Here is a 17,234-nt window from a genome sequence, read left to right as displayed (position 1 = left end):
ATAAGTCTTGCCGTTTCGTTGGGGCCCAGTGCACGCTTTAAAACTTGTTTCGATGTTGGAGTCTTTTCTCTCTTGAGGTTTAAGTGACTTCAGTGGATCTGGAGATTCGTGAGAGAGGGAGAGAGAGCTAGCCAGGACTCTCTTCTTCCGAGTGTAGTTGCAATATGACCCAAACTGTGCTGTGAGCAGTTCAAGCAAAAACCTGGGCCAGCAGGTTAGTCATGTGACTCAAAAACAAGAAATGCTGGATTCACTCAGCAGGTCTGGCAGCATCTGTGGAAAGAGAAGCAGAGTTAACGTTTCGGGTCAGTGACCCAGTGACACAGATGCTGCCAGACCTGCTGAGTGAATCCAGCATTTCTTGTTTTTGTTTCAGATTTCCAGCATCCGCAGTATTTTGCTTTTATTATAGTCATGTGACTCGCTGTTTTAACAAACTCCTGCGTTTGTAGATTCTCCATCTTAGCAGACACCCTGGAATGCTGGCTTTCTGACACTTTCAATGTCTGATGATCAAAATCCATTTGTTTCTATTGTCTCCAGGCACTGTCTTTCGGTATGTAAATGTTTTCCAGCCATGGACGATCTCTTTAAACAAATCATCTCTTCCTTCCAGCAACAGTTTAAAATTAATGTTCATATGACTAAAGTAATATGCCTCATTCTTGGCAGGCGGGATCTTCATGACAATTTCTTTTTCCAATTCTTGAAATAGATACATGTCAAAGTATGAAAGTCCAGAAATCACTGCATGACATTATCTTAAAGCACTTGCATGACATTAATTCGACAGTTTTTAAACAATGTCATTATGCCTTTTAAAGCTAATATGGCGCACAATAATTTCTCAGCTTAAACTTTTTACTCTTTTTTTTCTTACTTTTATAATAATTTTTTGTCCCCTCAGAATGTGGAGCAATGCTTTACAGTTTATTCATCCATTGAATTGTTACAATTCTGGCTGTTACAGTTGTTTTTCTTTGTAGCCCAGTACAGAAGACCATTCCCACAAACAAAGCCTTGCTTCCCATAAACCAAAGTGTGACCTTATTTGTAACTTGTCTGATTGTGTAGTGTGCTCAGAGTAAATAATAATGCTCAAATAGTACAAAATACCTCGCACTTTTCTAGTTTCTCCAACCGATAGACTAATAATACTCTGACAGGTATTTCAAGAACTAAAATTAAACAGAAGCAAGCAAACACAGCAGAGTTTTCTGGATGCAAGTAAAAGAATGCTTGATTTCTTACTTTAAACCCATCTCCAGACAAATATATTTAAACTTTGATCATTCTCAATATTTGGAACATGTCTACAAGTCTAGCAAAAAAAATTGAAATGATCTAAAATAATCTAAATATTGGCAGTTTTGAAACACAAGAAAAAAAAGATTGCTATTTATGTAGCATCTTCTCATGTCCTTACAACATCGCAAAGAGGCAAAAAAATTAAAAGAACCTAAACCAATACAAGGAAAAAAGAATAATTCTAGGAGATTCTTCTTCGACTCCTGAAGGTGATCACAAGTTCCAGGATACCACAATGACTATGAGCCTCATCACCCAACATCTCAGCTGCCTTTTCTATGCTTTGATAATCAGCCTCAGTCAGAAATTAGCCCAAGAATCATTTGAACATTTGCAGTCAATCCACACTCATTCCACGAGCCAGCAATTTGCTGTAAAGGGTAATGCCCCGCTGTGACAAGAAAAACCATTTGACATCTAATCTAGTGCTGTGCTTATGTAGTTTATATGCATGTTCCCTGGTCTATCTAGCCTATCTAATTGAACTAGTCTATCTGCACGGACATTGTCTACTTCATTCAATATTTTAAATACTTTAATAGAATCTCCCCAAAGTCTAATCTTTTCTAGATTATGAAGACCCAACTCTAAGTTTATTGTGATAACTAAGAACATCTAAACTAAGTATCAGTCCAGTATCCCTTCTTTGAACTTTTTCCAGTTTCAATTTGATTAGTTAAAGAGCCTTGCTGTTGCTTGCCCTGCTCACAGATACCACAGATTCCCCGCAGAGGATGTTGCATTGAAAAAGGCACCGGATGACTGGAACTCTCCATTGACAAGCCCACAAACAGTCTTTGGGCAACTGTACATGAGGTAAACTCCGAAAGCTGGTCTTCCGCTGCTGAGAGGAAAATCCTTACCACTCAACAGACTTTAGTTTGGAGCCCCTGCATGGTGCATACGTGCTTTGTGGTAGCATCATCCACTTGCATAGCATGACATTTATCTACATTATATGTCATCTATCAGAGACATCTGTCCATTCTCCCATTACACCTGGATTTCATCCACATTTCTAACACCAGTACTATGCTTTGTGTTATTCATAAACCAGCAGACATTTCCCCCAACACCTTCATCCCAATCATTAATATAGAAAAAGTGCAACAGCCCTAAAACTGATTCCTGAGGGACTTCACTAATAACCAAACTACATACTTTCCTGCCAGTAGCCCCACCAGGAGAGGTGGGCAATGTTGCAACAGGCAAGAGAAGGTGAGGACGCCTCAAGATGGAGAAGTGGAGGCACTCTGTGAGGGATTGAAAATTATTTAAAATGATTCATGGCCACAACTTTCAGGCCAACATTGTGCAGGGGCTCACACTCCATAACATACCCTGTGGCTGCAGCTGTTGCCCTGTGGCAGAAGTTGTTTGGGGTTGAGGGGGGGGGGGCGGAAGGGCAGGGGGGTGGAATTTAAATAAAGGAGGCCTCGCTGGCCCCCCCGGCCTACTTCCAGGAGACTGCCTCCAGGGACTTAGCAGGCTTTGCCCGCAGTGTGCAGCCCACCCGCCACAGGTAAGAACCCGGCAGCAGCCTGTCTGGCCCCAAGTGGCCAGGTAATTGGTATTAATTGGCTACCTGCCACTGCCAGTGGGGTAGCTATATCTATTGCTCATCTGCCTCCAGCAAATTAGCAGGAGGTGGGAATGCGTCGGGTGGCCAAATAGACATGGCATTCTCAAAAATTCCCCCACCACCCACCACCAAAGCAATTTTTCTGTGTGGCTGGTAAGATTCCATCCCATATCTGCACTGACACCACTCGGCTCTACCTCACCATCACCTATCTCAACCCCTCCAGTGTCTGTGATTTGTCCCACTGCTTGTCCAACATTCAGTCCTAGATAAGCAGAAATTAAATATGGGGAAGATCCACGACATTGGGCTGGATTTTAAAGGGTCCCCAAAGCCAGGAATGGTGGTGGAGGGGGCATGAAGATCATAATGGATGAGGCCCGCCATCAACTCCGCACCCACAGGGCCTGCCCAGATCTCGGCGGCGGCGAGGCCTCATGGTGAGATCTCGGTGACGGGACCCACATTATAATATGCAAATTGGTACTTACCTTTCATTAATATGCAGGCTGCAGCAATTCTGCCAGCAGGTTGGGACCTTCATTCTAGCAGCCAGCAAGGCCGTGCCTTCAAATCTCCATTCGGGGAAATGAGGCACGACATCTGTGGGGAGGAGGGAGGGGGTGATCTTCTCAGTATGGGAAGGGAGGAGCGGGGTCAAAATCTTTGCATTGGTTGAGGGGGTGATGGGAAGAGATAAAGGACAAAGGTTCCAAACTTTGGCTGGGGAAGGTCAAATATTAATAGTAGGTAATCTGCGGGGTGAAAGGGCAGGAATGATGTGTAAAGCCACTGGAGGGTTGGGAGAGGGCGTGGAAATATTTTTTATTCATTTATGTAAACTTTACCTTAACGCCGTCTTTAAAAATGTAAATGACCAGTTAGGGTTGTAAGCTCTTTAAAAGTGGCACTGGCGCCTACACATTGGCGTTGGACACCGTTGCTAGGGACCGCCCGCCTGCCCCTCCACATCATCGGTGGGGGCAGACGCCCCGGCCACGCTAATGAGCTGCCGTGTTTGGAATCACGGTGGTTCCACAATATGGGCCCCATATGTGCGGGCTGCAAATTATTCCTCCTGCCGCCTATTTCGACGACGGGCTTTTAAAATGCATCCCATTGTCTTTGATCCCCACCACAAACTTAATACCCTAACCACCAACTCCAAGCCTGTCCCTCGTCATTCTCTGAGGCTGAACCAGATTATTCCCATCCTTGGAATTCCAAATGATCCTGAGATGAGCTTCTGACCACATATCCACTCCATCATCAAGACCACCTACCTCCACCTCCATAACATCGCCTCAGTTCATCTGCTGCTGAAATCATCCATACCTTTGCTACCTCTAGACATGACAATCCCAATGCTCTCCTGGCTGGTTTCTCATCTTCCACTTTCCAAAAACTTGAACTCATCCAAAACTCTGCTGCCTGTATCCTGACTTGCACCACATCCCATTCAATCACTCCTTTGCTCGTTGACCTACATTGGCTCGTGATCTATTTGCCTCTTCATTTTAAAATGCTCATCCTTGTTTTCAAATCCTTCCATGGCCTTGCCCTTCCTATCTCTGTAACCCCCTCTAGCCCCACAATCCTCCGCGATCTCTATGTTCCTCCAATTCTGGCCTCCCCAATTTTAATCATTTCACCATTAGCAGCCATGCCTTCAGCTGCCTGGGTCCTAGAATTCCATCCCTAAACTTCTTCATCTCTCTCCCTCTCTCTCCTCATATAAGACACTCCTTAAAACCTACCTCTTAGGTCACCTGTCCTAATAGCTCCTTAATTGGCTTAATGTCAACTCTGGTTTACTAACACTGCTGAGAAGCACCTTAGGACATTTTACTATGTAAAAGGTGCCATATAAATGCAAGTTGTTGTTGTTCAATGTTCCCACAGGGATGCCGAACACACATTAAACACCTGAACAAGGTTTGGTGCCACTGAAAATTCATTGGAGCATCAAATATGCATGGGCTTAAATTGTTCAGAAGAAACATTCAGAGGAATAAATTGCTTAAAGGGGACATGACGTTTGAAGGGTTTTGAACCATTTTGAAAAGGTGCAGAATGTTCTGGAGAACATTCCTTTGTGGTCTAATGTTTATTTTCTCCTTTTCTGGTTGATTCTGTTTATTATCTCCCCCAAACAACTAATTGTGATTTGCAAGAATGGCAGGTGACCTTCCCCAAACTCTTTTGTACCTGGCTGCTGCTAGATATGTGTGTGTGTGTGTGTATGTGTGTGTGGGGAGATGGGTGGTGGGGGATGCTGGTAGACATGTACCGGGCTGCATTTTAAGAGTTTGCCGCCCAATTCGTAAAAAAGATGCTGCCCGCCCGTGTGGGCACCGCGTCCCAGAGCCGCCGTGATTTCAAATGGGTGCAGCTCATTTGCATGGCCCGCCCCTTGTGATGATGTTGCAGGGGGCGGGCGAGCTGCTGCTGGCAACGGTGTCCAGCGCCAATGCGCAGTCGCTGCGGCCATTTTTAAAGGGCTTACAGTCCTTAAAGAACATTTAAAAATTAAAGGGACAGGTAAGTAGAATAGAATTTCCACAAAACAGATTTCAATGATCTTTAAATGCATTCTCTCCCCCCCCCCCCCCCCACCTCACCATTCCCTTCCCCACCCCGGGAATTCGAATATTGACAATTTGACCTTTACCCCCAACCCCTCCAAAGTTCGACAACTTTGCCCTTTACCCCTTCCCATCAACCCCCCCCGTCGACCAATCCACATTGTTGTTACCCCGCCCCCACCGCACAGATAAAAAATCCTCCTCGCCCCCCCCCCCCCCCCCTCCCTGCCAGTGCCGTGCCACCTTTCCCTGAAAGGGGATTTGAAGGCACGGCAGTCGGCCGCCCGAATGAAATTCGATGCGGCGATTAAGGAGGCAACGGGACTGTCATTAAATCAGGTATGTAAATTAGTTTACGTATTGAAATGGGGGTCCCAGTCGCCAAGCAGCGGGGAGGCCGCCACAAGGTCTCACTGCCACTGCTGAGATCGGCACGGGGCCTACCACCGTCAGGATCGATGGCGGGCCTCCGCCGCACCAATCTTCATTGCCCCACCCGCCACCATTCCTGACAGCGGAGGGGCTTTAAGATCCAGCCTGTGGTGCCTATTGGTAGATGGGCATGGGTTGCTGGTAGATGTATGGATACTGTTGATGGATGTGTGGGGGTTGTTGCTCGATGGGCGTGCATTGCTGCTAATTATGTGGGAGCTGATGGCAGATATGTGGAGAATTGCTGGTAATTGTGTGGAGACTGCTGGTAGCAATGTGGGAGCTGCTGGCGGATGTGTATTAGTCACTGCTGATCTCACCCTTAACTTATTTTCCTTCCCTCCAAATCATGCGAGCAGCTCATTGGAACCATCCACTGTAGTGCTGCCCCTTTTAAACTACCTGCTGTTAGACTTTATTTCCAATAATCAATTCTTTAACAACAATGGTTGGTAAGTAGCACCAGTGCTTGTTAGGGACATGGAACGGCTGCTGCACACTGGGAGAAAGATTTCTGTCAGTAGTGAGCTCTTCGGTTAACAGGATTGTTATTATGGGTTACTAAATAACAGATATCAGGAAGTAAATGCTATTACTTATTATTTATTGAAATAAATAACACCAGCGCGATCTCAAACAATCACTATAAAAGGGACATTAATCAGAACAAATTTATGAACATCAGCAGAAAGGAATAAAGCAAGAGATGCAGATGTGAGCCACTGGTATGGGAGTGTGTTCAGGAATAAATTATAATCACCGCCCTTCTCAGGACAGTGTGTACAGGGAGGGGATATTATAATCGGGGCCACTCCTGAGCTTTGAGTACAGGGAGAGTTCACTGGTATCAAATCGACTCTTTGGACAGTGTGTACAGCGAGAGGTTATTATGATCAGATCCGCTCTTGGGTATTAAACAACTCTTTGGACAGTGTGTGGAGGGAGAGTCCAGTGTGTTGGAGCCCTCCAGGAAAAATGTCTGCAGGGAGAGTCTAACGATATCAGAACTCTTGCTTGCAACAGTGCATCCAGAAATTGTGCAACGTTATTGCTTCTCGAGCCTCTCAGCACTGCTAGCCCGCCCATTGCATGTGCATAAAGCAAAGGTTAACCAATTGCTTCCATAAAGTATGACACAGTGAGCATAACATTCCAAAGTAACTCCTTAATCCATTGGTATCGTTGCAGTCCGAGTCAGTTCAGATATGGCACAAATGTCTTCTTTCAGCAGCTTTACTGAGTAGATTATTGAGCAGGTATATCTGCAATTCACACACGTTATTACCATGTGCCTTGATGCAAGTATTTAAAGTTTGTCTTTGCTGTAATGCTGCATTTGGGCATATGGATTTTTGGAGTTTGAATGCAGAAATGTCTCTATTTTATGACATTAATATACAACCCACACTGAGCCTACTGAAGTCTTTGAATTCATATGGAATATATTAAAATAATACAAAAAAGGAATATTACATCCTGTATATTAAAAATCATCCAGTACATCTGACCCCATCTGGCTAGGGGTATACAGCAGGATAGCTAAATGAGATCACATCAGTTGAATTATTATACTCCATTATTGTTGCACCATGTAGTTACCAGTATTGAAGAAGGCAAGCTAGATGGGCCTTAGCTCTTTTTTTTGTCTATCAATTCCAATGTTCCTATGTCTGGGAGTATACAATAGGATGTATACATGGGGACTCCATCAGCCCTGGTTTATACAGTAGGATGAATATTGGTTTCCAGCAATCTGCATTATGCAGCAGTCTAGGCATGGCCTTGCAAATATCTCCACTCTTCTGTCTGCTTATGTACTAACACTGCACAGTCACATGGTGTGAAAGAAGTTGCATTCATGCTACACATTCTTTGGTCAGCCTATTGTGTTCACTACCATTGTCACATCCTAGGCGTGGGACTGGGTCATGGCACCAGATAGTGGAAATTACTGCAATGCAGCAAAATGCAGGAAAGATAAACTGGTTGTTATAAAACTAATATTGATTTGACTTTTGTGGTCATTTTTAGTTTAAGTAATATCTATTTGTGAATGGCTGTACTTCTACATAGCTGAAGAGTCAATCTCAAACTGTGAATCAAGACTTCAACCCCAATTAAAACCCAAATGCACATTTCAGCTGTTAACCGAATAGATATTGTTAAAACCAACTGTGAAAAAACTAGCGCTGTGTTTGGATCATTCCCTTTCCATTAACATACACAGTTCAGGTGAAAAAAGACAAAACAATGAAAACATTTTTATTTCCAATAATGTCTCCTGTTGAACTCAAAGAACAGCTCTGGATTCACCTCGATAGCTTTTCCCAGCTGTCAATTCCGCTAATTGGAGCGGGTACGTGCCCTGGAATCACATATTCCCAGTGATTCAAAAACAACACTAATACAAAGCAAAGGTATGTGCGCTCAGATCACTGCTTCCTGTAGACTGAGTGTCCAAACCGCCAGGGTTCAACCTGATCCTTGGACCAATTGTTAATGTTATACATCACTGTGTTAATCAAGTTTTCTGTTTTAAAAACCCCGCAATTTTGCAGCATTGCTTTCATGGAGAACAGTCGCCTGTCGTTGACCATCATTTCAGTCCCAGGGACTTAATGCTGGAGACAGGTGCTCCTCTAGACTGAGCAATAGGACAGAGTTGCGCTGACTGCCTGGCTGACCTCGTCTCCTGTCCTTTTGCGTTCTGGCAACCTGATCAAGACAAGATACCTTGGCAGTCATGACGCGTGCTCCAGGGATTTATTGATGTGGACCTCACAGCTCAGGAAACAGTGCAAACAGCTGCAGCGAAAGCCTGCTTAGAATTTGTGTTAATCGGACATTTCTGTGAAGTCCCTTCTTACAGTCTGCGATGTGAAAGTCACCATAATAAACTACACCATAGAGAGAAGAATCTTGCGTCACTCCAGTAGGATAGGCCACAGCAACCTCAATATGTCACCAATGTGAGTATTTTTGAAGAATGACTGGTTTGCTTCTGCTCATCACACTGAGCGGGGGCTCCTCTGCTGCCCAATGGTTGTTAGTACTAACATCGTACCTCCAAATCTGCACCTTCCATTCCCAACTCCGCATCTATTCCCAAATCTGCACCTTGCTCCTCCCACTAAGTGATAACTTCCACGGGTTATTCCCTCCATCCAATCCAATATATGGCATTGATTTTCATGGTTGTGGCATTGCCAGCAAATAAACCAACGAATTTATATGTGACATTTAATGTGTTATAATGTGTAACAGACGCGAGGCGTGGATTTAAGTGTAATCTCTATCTCTGGTCAATATTGCAGCAGGCGAATGGACTCTGCTGTTTCCGGCCCCCATGTTTTGGAGTACTGTGTTCCGCCTTCATTGCAGAGAACTTGCAAAGTGCTCGTGGCCAAGATGGAATATTTCTCAACACTGAGAGAGCAATGCAATCATCAGAGACAGACTGACAGAAATCTCACCCCAGTCATTAGATTAAACCTTCCAGACTGAGACCAATTTACCCGATCTTAATTTGTCGGAGATTTTAGAAACAGATGGGCTGTTACTTCTGAAGCTCTGGCTTTCATTAATGTTTAATAAAAAAAAGAAATGATTAAAAGAAGTGAGATTCCAATGGAAATATCTCCTGGCAATCTTATTAGCTTTTCTTCTTTGCTTTTCGTTCTGTTTTATTTCTGGCACCGCTAGATAATTCCTTTGAAGTGTTTCTGCTAAAATTGCATAGCATTGATTTTTTTTGATCTTTTGCTGTTTGTGTTTAACCCAGTTCGTGCATGCTTCCTTTTAAAAGAGGAATTTTCAGAGCTGACTTGTCCCTGAAGTGAATCTGCAGTTGGGCTCAATGTGTCAGATGCTGGCAGTGTTTTTGCAACATGTGACCCCCAGCACCAACCCCACCCCCTATCCGACCCAGGGTCCTCCCACACCTTTTAGGAGTCATTGGAAGAGTAGGTTTGACAAAACCCCAGGAGCAGATTCCACGCCTCCACCCTGATGGTCGCTCAATAGCGCATGGACAGAGAAACCTGGTATAGCTAATAGAGCAAAGAAAAATGGCCAAAGTTACAATTGTAGAAAGCGGGTGAACAGCGCCGCTCTGGAACTGCGGCTTTCTAAGAAAATAGGGTTCACACAAAAAAAAACTCGTGTAGTTCTTTCACTGCAAACGACTATTATCTGCCCAACAGTTGAACGCCATCCAGAAAATAATTCAGCCATGCAACACCAGAACTTGCCCGAAGTGCAATGGCCTATCTGTCCGGAGTTAGCTGATCTCAGCTTTCCTCATTGCGAATCGATGACTCCCGTTTAAACATCGAACTTGGGGCAGGATCGGCTTGTGCTGACACTGTCAAGGCTCCCATACGCAGGATGGTTACTTGGGGCGTGCAGCATCCATGGAACTGTAGCCCGGCAAGAAGTCAATGTCTTGAGGAGAGATGGGTTGGGAATTAAATTGGGGAAAGAGACAGTATTCATTAAGGGGAAGCTAGATAAACACACGAGTGAGGAAGGTTTGGCTGACAGTATTGGATGAAGAGGGGTGGGAGGTGGCTCGTGCGGACGGGCATAGACCATTTGGACCGAATGGCCTGTTCCTGTGCTGTACATTATATGGAATGTAATTGTTTACTTGTGGATCCAAAACAGATCCTCTGCAATTTACGTGAGATTTGCACTTGTTGCCCTGTTTAATTACTCGATCTACACAGACGCAGCTAACGATGGCTACCCAAATACAGGGCCTTAAGAAAAGTGACAGAAAACTCTTGAGAGTGGCAAGGGGGCGGTGGGGGAAGGTCAAACACAGTCGGTTCGCCTCCAGCTCAGCAGGCAGGTGGGCTCATTGTAACCCTCTCCACCCAGGCTGCCAGAGCTGCTGAGTATTTCCAGTACTTTCTGTTTTTATTTCATGTGGGCGAACTCCATCCCCAGGGAACAGCTCCCGCTTTTGAATAACCGTCTGATCCCAATTATCGTGAATAGTGTTTAACCGTACTTTAATTCTATCTATCTTTTCAATCCTATGAACGTGTTTGTTTTTTTTAAACTCAGAGTGGATTTAACCATTTTACCAAAAACAAGTACACAACCCCAGAGCGGCACAGTGGCGTAGTGGTTAGCACTGCAGCCTCACAGCTCCAGGGACCCGGGTACTGCCTGTGCGCAGTTTGCAAGTTCTCCCTGTGACCGCGTGGGTTTCCGCTGGGTGCTCCGGTTTCCTCCCACAGCCAAAGACTTGCCGGTTAATAGGTAAATTGGCCATTGTAAATTGCCCCTAGTGTAGGTTGGTGGTAGGATTACTACAGGGTTAGTATAGAATGGGTGGTTGTTGGTCAACACAGACTCGGTGGGCCGAAGGGCCTGTTTCAGTGCTGTATCTCTAAATATAAATAAATAACTTCTATAATAACGAAGATTTGCCGGAATTATTAGAACGGTTCATGTAAAATAATGTTTCTTAATTCCTACCCTTCCGGTCAGGTTTTCCGTTCACCTTTTGTTTTCTCTCTCATCGTCACTTTGATCTCCACACCAGGGGAGATTCGGCTCGTCCGGGCTAACTAAATAAAATCTGTTACTTTGGAAACATTGAATTCCTTCAAAACCAGTATAATTAAACATTAGTTCTATCCCATAGAGTCTTAGACGTAAGGATATCTTAAAAAAATCTTTTATTTTTTTTTTGGAATATATTTGAACCTTTTACACAAGTAAAATTAAACGGGTCCACGGTTTTTTTGTTGTTGTCTGCATTTGGCAGCATTCTGTAACAAATGCAGCGGGAGTGAGACGATAGGTGGAGAGTCGATACTTTAGGAGCAGGGGGAACAACAGCAGAGAGCCCAGTGCATCACATTCCACACGGGAAATCAAAATCAAATCAAATCAAAATTAAACAAAGGAAGGAGATTGCAAATACCAGAACATGGATTCCCAGTTATCGATCCGTCCTCCAACAGCCTTTTTGTTTTAGTTCGCTGACCCTTGGCTGTGAGATTTGTTCGATGTTCGACCAGTAAATTAAACTTAGAACACTTTTTTTTTATCGTTTTCTGTCCTTTTTCTTGCAAAAGCTTGAATGTCGATGGAATTTGAAAGGATGGATCTGTTATTTTAATGATTCAGCACATATAAGTATATACATAATTTTCTTTTTTTTTACATTTTATAAAGGCATCCAAGTTATTTTGCAACGATCAAAGCTTTTTTGACTTTTAATAACAGTTTCTCTTTAGAATTGTCTCTAGAGGTCAATGAAGGTCCGTCACTGAATCGGACCACTCCTGAAACGGTTATTTTAACAAAGGTGCATTAAGAACGGGAATAGCGAGACTGTTACCAGCGCTGACTTCCACAGTAGCATTCTATACGACCCGTTGTTGAGGCGACACGAGGATGAGTCCGTTTTGGGCTTTTTGTAGCATTTTCGTTTCTTTTTAGTTGTGGGAGATGTAGAGGACTCTAGATTGTCCAATAATTCTGGGCTGAGCATGACTAACGATTGGTCTATTTTGGCAGAGAAAGTCCCCATGGGAGCATCGCTCAACCCACTTTTGTACGTCCCATTTTTTGATAGATCGTTTTCTGTGTACCTACTCTTGGAGATGTTCTCTTTGTCCTTCAGCGGATTATTCGTGGACCCTCTGCTGTTGTACGAGGAGGGGGCCGATTTGTCTTTGGTGTAAATTGGGGAGGACTGGTCACTGTCTGGTTGACAGCACCTGATGGAACCATCTCTAGAATTAGAAGGAGTTTCCACCGTTGGCAGTTTACCGGACCTGGTCCTGGTGCTGAAAATACTGGTCCGAATCTGGTTGGAAGAATCCAGGCAGGTCTCCAGGTCGCGGCGGTCTAACGTTTTCAGATCGCTGTCGAACAGCCGCGAGGGCATGTGGCACTCCAGCACCGAACTAGATCCGCGGAAACGCCGGAACCATTCCCAAAGAGACTTAGCTCGACAGTCACAGATCCACTGGTTTCCATTCAGTCGGAGATACTGGAGTGACACCAAGGGGTCCATGGTCTGTCCAGTCAGCACGGTTATGTTGTTATTAAAGAGATACAATAGCCCCAACTTGCCCAAATCATGAAACGCTCTTCTGTGCACCAGGCTAATTCGATTCTGATGCAATAAAAGTTTGTCCAGGTTGCCCAACCCTCGGAACACGTTCTCCGACAAACTCCCGATCCTGTTACCATGCAAGAATAAGGAAGTAAGATTGGCCAAGTCCACAAACAGGTCATCTTGCAATTTCTCCAACACGTTTTCCTGTAGGTACAAGTATTGCAATGAGCCAAGCCCTCGGAATATGCCCGTTGGCAGGTCTGATAGGCCACATCTGTGGATATGTAAGGTGTGAAGGCGCACCAATCCATTGAAAGCTGTTGGAGTCAGAGACTTGAGGTTAATGTTTTCGCCAATGTCCAACTCCTCCAGCCGCTCAAGACCATCGAAAGCCCCGGATTGTATAATGCTGATGTTGTTGGAATGGAGCCACAGAACTGTCAGGTTCTGACGAGAGCTGAAGCTGGTAGAGCTCACCAATGGGATCTTGTTGTTTTGAAGAAAGATCCGTTGGCTTCGGAGTGGGATCCCGTCAGGAACTGATTTGAAACCCTGCTGCTGACAGCTGACTGTCATGGGCTCGCTATAGCAGGTGCAATCCTTGGGACAGGACTCAGCTTTAGGGAGATAGTGCAAGCAAAGTGCTAGAAAAAGGAGCCTGTTTCCTGTGAAACAAGGACAATGATAAAGTCAATATGACCTGCACATGAGATTGTTTAGTAATAGAACACATTGCATTCCAACAGGCACTGTACAGCTGTGCAGCAATACACTCAGTGAGTAGAGCCACACGGGACACGGTTCTGCCATAACTGCACCACTAGAGTTTGTCGGTCAGCTCTCGGCACACTCTGCTGTACTCCTGTTGGTGACTGCCCATGCATCAGTAACAGCATTAATAATGAATACGAATAATGCTGCTTCTATACCCTGATAACATCACTGCTCTGCTAATCAGCATGTTAAACCACACAGTTTAATATTGCAGGACATTTGCCCCCAGTTGTACATATACACATATGCACAGCCCCACAGACACATATACACACTTACTCAGTGAGTACGTATGGCCAGTGCCAGGAGTTTTATTGTACTGTATTGGTGTATACGACGGCAATGGGGAGCACAGTTTTCAGGAGTCCAACCGCGTCAGCACAAAGAGGTGGGGGTAGACTCAACATTCAGATTCCACCCCCTCCCCTCGCCCCTGTCACTCTCTCTAAAAATAGCGATTGGGGGGGGGGGGGGGGGGTAAAAACGTACTTTTGGTGTCAAATTGAATTGATTCCAAGTATAAAGTGAAACTGTTTTGTGAATGAGGGCAATAAATCCCAGAGAGGAAAGGCAGTTCCGTGCTCCAGCTGTGACGCCCCTGATTTTCTGTCAGTTATTGATTTAGACTTGCACCAGGCTGGAGCTGCCCTCCAGTTGGTAAATGAAAACGAGCTGACAGCGGGAACTGAATAACGGACTGTAGTTACAAGCAAAAACCAACACATTGAGAGACAAAAAGCGATCCCTTAAGCCACATCAGCGATTCCTCACTGAAACAATTCACTCTTAAATGGTGATATCCGTTTGTATTTTTTCCATCTCCGTCAATTCTTACAGAATCACTTTCTTGTTCATTTTCCCGCTTTCTACTTAATGGGTCTCTATCACATCGCCAGCTCCCACACTCCAGTTTAATGCATCGCAGTATTTCTCTACTCATTTCTGTCATTCTGTTGGTTCCTTCTCATTGTCTATCGATTCATCCTCTCTTCCTTCAGTCTTAATATCTTTACCAATCATATTAACTCTCTCTCTCTTGCTCTACCTGTGGATAAATATATATTCCGGTTCTCATCCAATCTCTCTGTACCTCTACCCTACTATGTATCGCTCTATGTATCTCAAGGTTTTATTTCAGATTTCCAGCACTCAGTATTTTGCATTTACATTTATCTCGATTCTTCCATATTTTCAGTCTGTTTCTATTTGTTTATCTTTCTATCTACAAATCTACTTCTATCTCTCTTTCTGTATCAGTTCATCCTGTTCTCTTTCAGTCCATTCCCTTCTATCTGTGCATCTCTATCCATTTAGCTCTGTACCTCAAACTCCCTGTATATATCTTTATTCCTCCCCGTTTCTCCCAGTTTATTTATTTCTTTATAGCTATCTCCAATCAGCTGCCGACCATGCTCTTTAACCATATATCCATCTCTTGCTCCTTGTTTTACTTCAGTCTCAGTCTTTCTTCCTGTGTCCATCTCTAATTGACTCTTGTTTTTCAGTCATCGTGTACCTCTAGTAATCTCTGTGCCTCTTTATCGCTTCATGCACCTTTCGCTCTTTCTGTACACCTAATTTATTTCAATCTCTCTCTCTCTGTACCTCACCATCTGAATACGCATCTATTCCACCGCCTCCCCCACCCGCCCCGTTCTTTTCCAGGGCGATATATAGATATACCTATCTACTCTTGTTGCCTCACTTTTTTAATGTAGCTTGTATATGTATGGTCCTGGTATATATCTTCACCAGTCTCTCCCCACCGTCCCTCTACACAAGCATAGCCGTTTTGAAATGATGAAACTCGCCCTTTCCTCACAGGACGCTCCTTTCTGAACCGGTCGTGGGGGCTGGGACAGAGGCGGCAGTGAGAACTTCCAGGGACCGAAGCACCTGGGAACTCCTGACACCCTGAGTGTTGTCAAATGAATTGTCAATTTGTCACCATGTCCAGCTGCAAGTGAGGCTGTCAGATTCAGCCGACAATCCTCTGCAATCACGATAATCCTGCACTTCATCTTCCAGTGTTAATTAAGAGAGATCCGAGTCATCTCCCAGCACGTCCTGATCAGGGCTCGTATTGTTAATCCCCCTCATCCCTCTTCCCTCTAACAGATTGTCCTGAGTTAGTATGATGCAAAATACCTTTCCTTAATCATACTTCCAACTGTTCACTGGGGATTATTCCAGTCCGGGGAGGGGGGATGTTGTTTGGGAGGAGAGTGCAATATTAACTATTCTAGATACGCGGTTCATTAAGACCCGGTGCTAACACACAGTCCGATTGAAGACCAATTCTTACATTAAACGAACCATGCCTCCAAACTGTGCCATTCGCTTCCTCAGCGGCACTTTCACAAACTGTTAAGCAATTTGCCATCGCATCTTTTAACGATTCAGCGTGGATCACCGCCCCTGTTACTTTATCGCGAACATTTTTAAACATTTTCAGTTTTTTCGCTAGAACGAATATCTCAGCCAGATTCTCGACGCAAGTGAAAACAAGCCCCCAGTTTATTTAACGCATTTTGCTTTCATTTCTCCTGCGTAAAGTTGGTGGATGTTTTGCCAGCTTCCAGTTAGAAAGTTGCCCTAGTTTGGTGTCTCAAATCTCTCCTACCTTCAGCCATCGTCTTCTTCATGGTCGCCCTGAGGCTGCGTTGCTTTCCAAAAGGCACGGCTGCTGTACAGCTCGGATGGGCGGTGACGTGGACCGTTTACAGCCCTCTGAGACAGCAAGACCCGGGGAGGTGAGGAGGGAAGGTTAAGCCCGGTGCGACCGTCTGTCGGCAGCTTGGAGAGGAGGCTCTCCCCGTGCAGTCAGCATCACTCATGAGGAAGGGCAAGATCCACATTCAACGTACCATAATATGGCCATCAAAGAGATCCAGAAGTCAGCAAAGTCCGATCCATGAATCCCGAGGAGATTGGGGGGTCGGGGCTAAATGGTAAAATGACCCTTTGCTGTCCTTCCCCCTTTCTGTAGTGGGCTGATGGAGTGGAGAGAACTGACCTGCAGTCAGGTCCGGGAAGCTCACAGTGCAGAAACAGAATGAATGTTTTATGGAGCTTGTGGGGCGGGTTCACGTGGTCCGACGTGCTGAGAATCTGTCATCAGCAGCTTGTGTGTATGTGTGTGAGAGAGAGGGAGGGAGTGGGAGAGGGGAGGATGCGCCACTCTCTGAGAAACAGCAGTAAGAACAGGCAGATGTGTGGAGAGAGGGATTGGGTGAGCAAAGAGGGGAGCTCACAGGAACCACACTGTCGCCAGAGAAAGATGCAGCTATAGATACAGGGAGCTGTAAATAATCCCCGGAAAGCAGGAAGTGCAGAAAGGAGAGAGGGCTCAGGGCAGGGAGTGGAAGAAGAGTTTAAACTAGACTACAGTGCGCATGGACCTTAATGCATTCGAAACACCATTTCTAATTTACAGCAAACGGGTAGAAGTGGAAGATGGACCTGTTCG

The 17,234-nt window shown here is 44.8% G+C and overlaps 1 protein-coding gene across 1 annotated transcript; it reads right to left on the bottom strand.

The window, feature by feature from the left end:
- Window positions 1-11,631: 11,631 nt before the first annotated feature.
- Window positions 11,632-16,834, bottom strand: rtn4r (reticulon 4 receptor). The gene is made up of 2 exons (XM_068055562.1): window positions 16,389-16,834; window positions 11,632-13,656 (listed from the first exon to the last, which is right to left on the bottom strand). Exons 1-2 carry the CDS (start codon window positions 16,408-16,410, stop codon window positions 12,224-12,226), a joined length of 1,455 nt encoding a protein of 484 aa, XP_067911663.1. The 5' UTR covers window positions 16,411-16,834; the 3' UTR covers window positions 11,632-12,223.
- Window positions 16,835-17,234: the final 400 nt, after the last annotated feature.

Source organism: Heterodontus francisci, chromosome 23 (genome assembly GCF_036365525.1).
Source record: "Heterodontus francisci isolate sHetFra1 chromosome 23, sHetFra1.hap1, whole genome shotgun sequence".
In the NCBI taxonomy this organism is placed as follows: domain Eukaryota; kingdom Metazoa; phylum Chordata; class Chondrichthyes; order Heterodontiformes; family Heterodontidae; genus Heterodontus; species Heterodontus francisci.
Note: the sequence above shows the minus strand (reverse complement) of the source record. Positions and strands in the feature narration are given on the sequence as shown.